General features: G+C 38.7%; 1 protein-coding gene across 1 annotated transcript; it reads left to right on the plus strand.

Moving 5' to 3' along the window:
- Positions 1-848: 848 nt before the first annotated feature.
- LOC140800165 (sm-like protein LSM7) lies at positions 849-8,844 on the plus strand. Its single transcript, XM_073154826.1, has 5 exons — positions 849-1,071; positions 2,256-2,337; positions 7,205-7,276; positions 8,437-8,489; positions 8,600-8,844. Exons 1-5 carry the CDS (start codon positions 1,069-1,071, stop codon positions 8,687-8,689), a joined length of 300 nt encoding a protein of 99 aa, XP_073010927.1. The 5' UTR covers positions 849-1,068; the 3' UTR covers positions 8,690-8,844.
- The last annotated feature ends 1,742 nt before the right edge of the window (positions 8,845-10,586 follow it).

A 10,586-nucleotide genomic window follows, 5' to 3' on the forward strand; every position in this document is an offset into this window, starting at 1 on the left:
AGATTCGAAATTTATTTGTGGTGAAACGAAGGGTTAATCCAAGAAGATAAGGAAGACTGGTTTAGTTGGTTTGTTAGGGTTTTAACTTAGTTGTTTGGGTCCCTAGGGTGAGCCTCTATAAACATGTGGAGGAAACCCTAATTGGAGTGGGAATCTGATAATTAAAATCGGCATTGTGCCTTTATCTTCTTCTCAACTATCTCTAGCCATTGACGCCCTTTCCCACCTCCTTCTTTCCAATTCCCGTGTCTTTGGTCGGCCTCCTCTAACTCCTAATCTCCCTCTTCTACAACAACTTCTCTCCCTTCACACTAAGGAGTTAACCTAGCACTTATTTAGCCATTGGAGGGCTAACAAGCTAGGATTTATTTGACCTTCGACAACTGTTTGGTCGATATCTCAAGATCTAACAGTCCAAACCCTACAATCTTAGATTCGTTAGAAAGCTCTTTCCAATAGCGACAATATATCCAAAATTCAGGAAAATCCGTCTATTAGATTGTTTGCAGATTCCTTCAAAATTACGAGCCTAATCGAGTCCAGAATTATTTCGGATCGAATCAAGCCGGTTCGTAACAGATAATGTGAGCATAGCTATATCTGGTGTGTGACAGCCCCATTCGTTCTGTCACGTGCTGTACATGGGCACTGGGCAAGGGCGTTACAACATTATTTAAATTTAGGAAGGACCTTATTCGTGTGGAGACCTAGTTTTGGATATTTTTCACCTTTTTATGTCTTAAAAATTTCGTATATATAAGCTGGCTAACCTAAGGAGAACCAATCTTCTTATAATGTTAGGTTTATTATCCAGCCTAGCGATGCTTTTGGTATCCTTCCATATACCTAAAATCACTTTTGAATACCATTGTTACAACCAAAAAGAAAAAAGAAAAAAAAGAGACCATCTTCTTCTTTTGCTGTGCCTGTGCTCCATTCTGCCTGTCGGCGTCCGGTGTATCTTACTAATTACTCCTCTCTCTCTCTCTCTCTCTCTCTCTCTCTCTCTCTCTCTCTCTCCTTATCCAACGCCGCTTCCTGTCGAGTTGATATCACGAACAATCTGAGATGGTAAGTTGATCTCTTGGTTCTGTTTTCTTCTTGTTCTTCTCAATTTCCATAGGTCATAGAGAATGATTATGTCGTGTGAGATTTTTCTTGTTTTCTGAAGCATGACTTATTACCGAGGTGGCTGGATTAGTTGCAGAATGGAAAAGTTAAATTAGGATGTTCTACTGTCACCTGCTTTCTTCCTATATGCTAAGGGAACATGATTAGGCACCAATTTGTATAATTTAACAATAATGAGCAGGAGTAGAAGGAAAGGATTGTTATATTACGTCGATCAAATTACTTTAAAAATAACCTTATTAATTATCTTTTCCTGTGGGTTTTTCCTGCTTAGTTAATAATTGTGATCTGGGATCTTGTCAATTGTTTAGAGCTTTAAGGTCTATTGTTCTGTTGAAACATTTGCTCTTACTTATTTGTGATTCATAATAATAAAAATAAACTATTGTACTGACATAATGTGATTCTCTCTTGTAGCCTAGAGTGTTGCTTGCGGAATGTTCTTTTCACAAATATAATTTTATATACTGACATAAAGAATTTGTTATAGTGAGTTCTAATAATGCATCAATCATTTGGAATTTAGGTCCAACAAACTTTGAGATTTTTTTTTTTTCTGGATAAAGCCAACAATTTTTTGAGCTGGAAATTTGCAGATTGAACTGTATAAGTTGGTGTGTACTTTATCTGCATATCTATGATAGAATTTTTGTTTTCATTTTTTTGACTGAAAGGTCATCGACCCAGTTTCATTAGAAACATAAATATATATATGATGGATCTATTTTTTGCTAGTGCTCCTATATCTTGGGCTTTTAAATTAGGCAATAGAACAGTTTTCAGCTCTAACTTATACATTTCTCTTATCAGAGTGGAAGTTTTTGAACATACAAGTTGTTTTAAATCATGTAAAAGCTGTTTATAATCCAGTAACGAATTTTGAGGTAGAAGTTTCTACATGATAGGATTATGTAGGAATTCTTATATAGTTCTTTTATCTATGCTTCTGCTTTGATATTTTTCCCATTCTTTAAGCTTCTAGATAAGTCACCAGATTTGTCTTTCAGTAACATTGCATTTCTTTCCTAGTTGGATTTATTTTGGATTTGGAAGATTGTTGTAATTTGCCTCAACTTCAAGTTATATCTTCTTTTGATTGGACACATCTCTTGCACTTCTTTTAGTCAGGACGGAAAGAAACAGTGCTCGATCTGGCAAAGTTTGTTGACAAGGGTGTCCAGGTCAAGCTTACTGGGGGTAGACAAGGTTTCTAGCTACATCTCTGATGTACTTGATCTACATAGCTATTACAGATTTTACATCATGCACTTTGACTTATTGGGTGGCTCACTTCTAAACTTGTAATTTGTTCTTTATTTCTACAGTCTAATATGTCTACAGACTACAAAGCAACGCTACATGAGAACTCAGTATTGGATGAATAATTGCATATATTTCCTGAAGTGCTTATATCAGATTTACATGGTTATAACCAAAGTTCATGTTAAAGTATGTGCAGTCTGCATCGAAGCTAACATTGTGTCTTGTTTTGGTAGCACTGGTTGTCTAAATTGATGTGAACAGCATTAGAATTTTCTTGTCAGGCTGTGGTGGTAAAAGTTATCTTAGTATGATGGACAAAAGAAGTATAAGGGGTGTAGGTGGACTTTAGAAGGAGCTCTCTCTCTCTCTCTCTCTCTCTCTCTCTCTCTCTCTCTCTCTCTCTCTCTCTCTCTCTCTCTCTCTCTCTCTCTCTCTCTCTCTCTCTCTCTCTCTCTTTATATATACATGATGTAGAACAAACTCTTTGATCGCAGATTTGAGAAGAAATGTAGCAAAAGTAACTAAATCTGGGGAATCCACCAACCGGAGTATCAGAATCCACCAACACTGGAATTCACTAACAAAATACTCAGTATATCTCAAAATATTCGTTCACTGAAATGAAAGGACTACAATGATGCCCTAATAAGCAAAGTAAAAAAATCCAAGCTAACCATGAAGCCCTAATAAGCAAAAGACAAAAATAGTCTAATAAGCAATAGTGACAAAAGTAACCCTACAAGGCTAGTCAAAACCATTGTTAAGCCAGAGAGCTACGGGTGTAGCAATGTTGTGCCTATGAGAGTAAACATGTTGAATAGTGGTATCCAGACCAACTCTTTCGAGGTGGAAGAAACTCGACCCAGTCGAGTGGGGATGTGGGCGGCTCTAATAGAACTCCAGGATATCAGGATCAAGCTACTATAACTCCTCGCTAGTGATCCACGTACAATAAGACTCTAGTTGACTTTGCCAACGAACTAGAAAACGGTGAAGGTCCTCTTTCTACAATAGATGTTATTTGATCATTGAAAATAGCTTTTATCTTTTCTTGTAGCATGGATAAAAAAGAGAAGTGGTGGGTGGCAAATCAAGTATGTCTAGAATAGTAGTAGCAGATGTAGCATATGGTTTAATGAGAATGTTCATAGGCGGTTTGTAAGCCGTTAAATTCCTCAATATTAAAAGCAAAACTAATATCGTAATTGGAGAGAATATCGATATGATAAGTTACGGAATAATTCTTTAAGATTTGAATTTATTGCAGGAAGTAGTCCGCGCAACCGTGAGAAAATATTCATCAGATATTCTGGTGAACTCTAATTTGATGGTACCCGGCGCTCAAGTCAAGCTTGCTAAATATGGTCACCCCTGCATGCTCGTCCAACAACTCCTCTATAACTGGAATGGGATACCGATGCTTGATGGTAATAGCGTTTAGTGCCTGATAGTCGACACAAATACGCCATGCCCCGTCCCTCTTTCACACCAATAGCATGGGCGATGAGTAAGAGCTATGACTTAGTTGTATGAGGCCTTCCTCCAACATCTCGGCTACCATCGTGGAAATAACTTCTTTTTGCACATGTGGATACTGATATGGCCTCATGTTTGCCGGTGCAGCCTTGGGTACAATCTCTATGCGATGGTCCGTCGTTCGCCTTAGTGGCAACTCCTTTGGTTTCTCAAACAGCCCAACAAATTTATCTAATAAATTACACAACTCTATGGAAGTATTTGGACTCATTTGAGGCTCATCTCCTGCTGGTCCTAACTAAAAAAGATAGGCCAAATCACTCGAACAAAGTAGCCCCACCATCGGCTGCATCGTAGGAATCAGCGGAGAACGAATGCCATCAAGCTACACCTCTTTGTTTCCTTGATTAAATTTCATCCACATGCTCCGAAAATTAAATGTGATGGTCCCAAGCTCTGTAACCACTAAGCTCTCCGCCTTAAGCTTCGTGCCGTCTCCAATAGCAACGTCAAACCCCGTGGTCAGTTCAGCATCGAAGCCTAATCTCCTCACTAACCTCTCGCCTAGAAAGTTGTTTGTACTCCCCGAATCGATAAGGATATGCACACAATGCTTTCTAACGAGTTTATCTACCCGCAATGTCCTCGGCGCGGAAGTACCCGAATATGCATACATCAATATTTCAGCTTGGATATCTTCCTCTAAACACTCTGAATCACCAACAACATCATCGTCCTCCTCGAGACCATCGATGAGCATCACACTCCCGATCGGTTTGGAACACTGATGATTGGGGGTGAAACGTTCATCACATCGAAAGCAAAGGCCCTTCGCTCTTTGCTCCTCCACTTGGGCAAGTGTGAGAGTTCGAACGGGGGGTCTTGTGCCTCCTCTAACATCCGAAGAAGGTCTCAATAGTGGTTGTGGTCTACTACTAGCAGCCGCTGTGTTTGAACCTACAGAATTTCCAGCCGGCGTTCTAGGCGCAAGCCACCCATCTCGTTTGCCCCAACTTGTTTTCGCTGCTATCTTGAGAGCCTTATGATTTTGCTCCATCCTCACAGCCTTTTCAAAGGCCTTCTCAAGAGTGGTAGGACCTAGAGCACGAACATCCGCATGTATCTCCTCTCCTAGCCCTAAAATAAATGTGCTCATCAATGTCGGTTCGGGCTAAGGTAGTTCACAATGACTACTAACTCTTTCAAATTCTGCTTGGTACTCCAATACGGTCGTCCTCTGAACCATTTTACTTAATGTGGTAGCAAAATCTTCGTATACCACTGTCCCAAATCTGTTTGTAATCCTCCTACAAAAGTCAGTCCAACCATGTAAATCCTCCACCATGAATAACTGATCGATACCAATGCAATGTCGTTCCTTGGAGGTGAAAGCTTGCCATCTAGATCTTTACGTCCTTTGCTGTCCCTTAACAATCAAAGTATGGTTCAACTTGAAAAACCCAATCCATTGGATCACCGGCTTGGAATTTTGGAAAGTCCAAGCATGTGGTTCTCCCCCGAATAGCATTGTCAGGTTCGCGAAAGATCCTTGGTTCATGTCAGAACTTTTGTGCATGTTGATCTCCTTCTCTAAAACCTCGAGCACGTCCATCACCATCTCCGAAGGGATCAACCTCATCCTCAAAGTGTCAATCCTCCTCATTGACGAAGCACACAAGTGCCGCACGCCTCTCGGATTCCACCACCGCCGGTCTTGGGTTTTGTATTAGAGGTGGGGGATGATGTATAGGCATAGGTAAAAGAGGATTATTGACACTCACATGTCACACCTGGATCTGTGGTGTATCGGTTCGATGTGGTCCCACCACTGGTTATTTTTGAGAAACTGATCTTCGTTGAGGAGATGACGAAGCCGATCGGTTCATCACATATTCCGTTAAAGCATTATGATCATTCTGCATTGCGTCAACTTTATGCAATAATGTTTGGAACATGCCCCTAAGTTCATCCGCTAAGCCCATGTTCACACCCATGGATGTTGGTTGACTCGGTCCTGCCGTGGTCGCTCCAAGGGAATCGGCCTCACTATTAGGGTTATCGTGGATTAAGTCTTCCCTTGTCGGTTTGCTCTCTATTGGTCTTCTTGTTGATGTCATCTTCCTTGTTTCCACTATTAATAGAGGTCTGAGGTTCGCCTAGCTCTAATACCAATGATAGGCTCTATGGTAACAAAAGATAGGCTCTGATACCAATGATAGGGCTACGGAACAATTCCTTTAAAATTTTAATTTATTGTAGGAAGAAGTCTACGCAATCAAGGGAAACTATTCACTAAATATTCTCCCATAGTCAGAAAATTATGAAACCAAATGGAATCGATTTGTAACTCCTTGATCTATATTTTTCGTATTTACTCCATTCGCAGATTCAAAATAAAATTGAAATACGGAATAACGTGAGTGATGGTGGTGGTGACGAGTGGAGTGGATGTTAGGGTTATGGATGGGTATGGAGATTAAGGTGGATTGTGGATTGTGGATGTGGTTAAAGGATGTAGACAAAGGGAACGAAGTGTTCGATATCCCAAATAAGAGAAGTGGCTCGATAGTCGAGGGAGATTAGAAGTTAGGAGAACCCTTGCCAACGGTAGAGGTAGAAGGATAGTGAAGAGGGAGGAGGGAGATTAGGGTAAATAGATGATAGAGAGGCAAGAAATCAATATTCCAATAGCATAATAAAGTTGGTTGCCATCCATATATTTATAGAGGTTAGCCAACAAGTCCTAAAACAATATGACCCTAATTCTAGAAGATTCCCACCGATCGCGTTCGAACGCACCCGATCGCGTTCGAACGCACAAAAGGCATTTTCCGTATGTGCGAGCACGATGTAAGCGTTCGAATGCACAATATGCGTTGTCTGTATTTGCGAACCTGATGCAGGCGTTCGCAAGGTCGTTCGAACGCGACCCTTGCGTTCGAACGCGACGTACATGAATTTTATTTTAATAAAAATAAATAACTAATGCAATAAGAAAAGATCCTAACTAAGTGTATCAACTCACCACGCTTCCCCCACCTTGCCTTCAAGGTGAAAAGTCAGGAAAATGCTCGAAGATATTAGTCTCCAACTCCCATGTATCCTCATCGGATGGCTTGCCAAGCCACTCAACTAGAATCTCCATCTCCAATCTAGTACCATGTCGTCAGCGTCTAGCAAGTACACGAACTGGCTCTAAAATCTCTATCTCCTCCAAGTGCTAGTGAATAGCTTCCTTTTATTCTGAGATTCTGAGTACATTAGTCTACAATGTCCGGTCATTTATAAGACTACAAGTTGAACCCAAGTTGTCTAAAACTTTTATTTCTGGCAGTCACAGGGACTTTGAAAGGCTATGACCAACTGCTAAACTTGGTGCTTGATGAAGCAATTGAATTTCTAAGAGGTACTTCAATGTGTCTCAAGTTTCGACTTATAGATAGTTAAGCAATATTTAAGTCATCCATTTTCTGTTAGTAATTTCATGTTTTTGACATGAATTTTATTAACTTTGAGCTAAGTTTTAAGTGAGGCCCACACATTATTAATGAAGGTTTAATGGTGGAATTAATTTAGCTCAAAGTGTATTTTATTGTCAAATATACACTTAGTCAAATCTATGAAGAGAAGTGAATGAAAATTGGCTCTAAAGTGGGTATCATGGCAATTGAAAATAAAGAAAAGGAAGTTTAATACCATATTGGATATTTGAGAAATGTTAGTATGGTATATAAGTAACAAACTTCTTATGGGCTTTAGGCCCCAAAAGGGGTACCTATTTTGTGGGTAAAGGTTACTATGCAACTCAACTCACACACACGCGCGCCGCTTGGCTCGGCTCGGTTCGGTTTGCACGGGTCAAGTCCAATTTTAATTTTTTGCCTGATACGGGTTCAAATCTGGTTTGGTTCGGGGTCGAAGTGGTGTGTCCCTTCGATAAACAGTTAATCAATCAGTTAGTTGGTTGAACCCGACCCAAATGGTGCATCCCTTCACAGTGTAACTATAAATTAGTTTTTGACCCGAAATGGTGCATCCATTCGGTGACATTTTGGATCTTTTCGTCAAGGCTGTTTACCTCTATAAATAGGCTGTCAGTCTGCATAGTTAAACACAACATCAGAGATCAATCAAGGCATTAGAAAGCTGCTTCCTTTCCAGTACAAGGCAGTCATTGTATCCTGAGAGACCGACGTCCACTGTTCCAGAAGCAATCGGTGGAGGGCGAATTGATCTTAAGGAGATAGTGTCCAACACTAGACTCGACTATTCAGAATTTTATATTCTGTAATCTGTACGTTATTTATATTATTTTGATTGAATTAATTGTGACTCTTTGGAATCAGATTGTTACCGCCAACATTTTCTTCTCAGGAAATTGTGAATCTTACTCTTATGAGTTATATTTCTAGCATGTCTGCATTTTTGCACTGTGCATTGTTTAGTTATCAATTACAGAATGAAGCTGCACACTTCAGAATAGTTTGTCTATAATGCAATTCAAGCCAAGCAACTATCTAAACTTGAAAGAAGTATCTCATGCATTCCTCTCGTTTTATTATGCAGATCCTGATGATCCACTGAAGACTACTGACCAGACTAGGCGCCTTGGTCTGATAGTATGTTTTCTTTCATATTCTTTATTTTTCTTTGCATCTGTTACCTTTAACATTTCATTCCGCGTTTTTTTAACGAAGTTGGATACTATGTAAATGCATGGTTATTGCAGGTCTGTAGGGGAACTGCAGTCATGCTCGTATCACGGACTGATGGAACGGAGGAGATTGCTAATCCATTTGTTCAGCCAGATGGGGCATAAGGTGTTCTTTAGAATGTCTAACTGTACCTTATTATGAAGGAATGTTGGAGAAGAGTTTTCCAATGTGAAAAACTAAACCTAGGATAAATATCTCAGAGAGTTGGAGTTCACATACGACGTAAATACTTAATATATGTATCATTTGTAAAGGTTTAGGATTTCTTTTCAGTTTGCTCTTTGGTTTAACTTACGATAGAGAATAGAGATGATGGTAGATCTGTTAATCTAGCTTCCCTGCAGTTTAAAAAGTGCGACACAATTAGTCGCCCATCACTTCTGGATCATCAATTATGATGCAAAAATAGAAAACCCATATATGGGTTCTTTGCAGGTATACCTCTTTAATTTCCAAAATAACTCCATATAGTATAAATATAATGCACATTTTTAATTAAAATATTACTAAATAATATTATATTCTCACCTGGCCTCCTCTAACAATAAATACTCGCTCACTGGTTCTTACTTACATGATTCTCGGGAAAAAAAAACAACTCTTGTCTTAATATGAGAAAGAACTTTTCGTTCTCAATTATTCGCATGTCGTTTGAACCCGGGAAATGTCGTTCAAATGGTATGTAATTTTCTTGTTGTGAACTATCTTTTCTGTGCAGTCGTTCGAGTGCTTCCTAGTGTAATTCGAACGACATCTCATACAGCTGCTAATGTTGTCTTTTGTTCACTTTAATCTTCAACTTTGCACAATTAATTTTTCATAAGCAGTGTGTCTTAATTATATGTGTGTATCTTGTTTGTATAACTCAAGCACAAGTGCTTTTGTTCACGAATCTGTCAATGCAAAATAATTGCACTTAAAAATCTCTCCCTAGTAATTTTGTGACAAATACTGGCCTCAATAATTATCTAAACTTTACAAAAACATCATAGAGTTAAGACAACACACTTTTCTTAGAAAAGCTCATGCAATTGTAAAATATACTAGATACCTATGAAATACAAGTATCTAAAGTAATAAATCAATTTGTAGAATATTTTCAAATTAAACCCCAAATTAATTTTTCACACATTAAATTTTCAATTGAGGAAACATAATTCTTTCAAAAATATTCAACCACCTGGTATGATACAGTCAAATATGTGTCCAAGTAAGAAATTAGTCTAAATCCCCAAATTATAGAAAATTATAGTCTGCATAGTTCGAGAAAAATATTTATAAGATATTCATACAATGTCAAAATAATATAAAATAAGATAGATTAGATTAATGACATCATGATCTACAATTTTATCTGAACCTTTTTCTAATTCAGATTCTATTTGGGGGCAAAATAGAGCTATAATTCAAGGAAGAGTTGGAGTATAGTTCAGATAGGTTTAGTTATTTGTTTCTTATTCGATTTAGGACTTTTTTGTGTTATTATCTATAAATAGGGTTTTTTGGCTTATCTCTTGGGCTTGCTTATTGAGTGAAATTATCTTCCTCAATCTCTATATCTCTCATATATTTAGTTTTTTCTCTATCATCTATGGTACTCTTTCGCATCGTATGTAACTCTACTAATGCCATTGCAACAATTATAGGGAAATCATAGCCTTCAGTCTTCTACTGCATTTGTTTGTAAGCTGCCACCACCATCTCTTAGTCGAGTCACCTCCATCAATTGCTTAGTCTCCACTACATCATCTCCACCCCATGACTAGCCTCCATCATTGGTCACATCATATCCTCAGGCTTAGCCACGTTCCATCATCATCTGCATTAGCCTAGCCATCTATCTATTGTAATCAAACCTTATATCATCTCATTTCATAGCTAAGCCTTTCCACAACCTTTCTTTAGTCCAAACACATCCCTATGACCCTTTCCAATCGCTAGAAGTCTCTCTTAAAGTCGCAGCTACAATAGATCACCAAATCAGCAGCTCCTTACTTAGCA

This window comes from Typha latifolia, chromosome 13, assembly GCF_019914945.1.
Source record: "Typha latifolia isolate L0001 chromosome 13, TyphaL0001v2, whole genome shotgun sequence".
Lineage (NCBI taxonomy): Eukaryota > Viridiplantae > Streptophyta > Magnoliopsida > Poales > Typhaceae > Typha > Typha latifolia.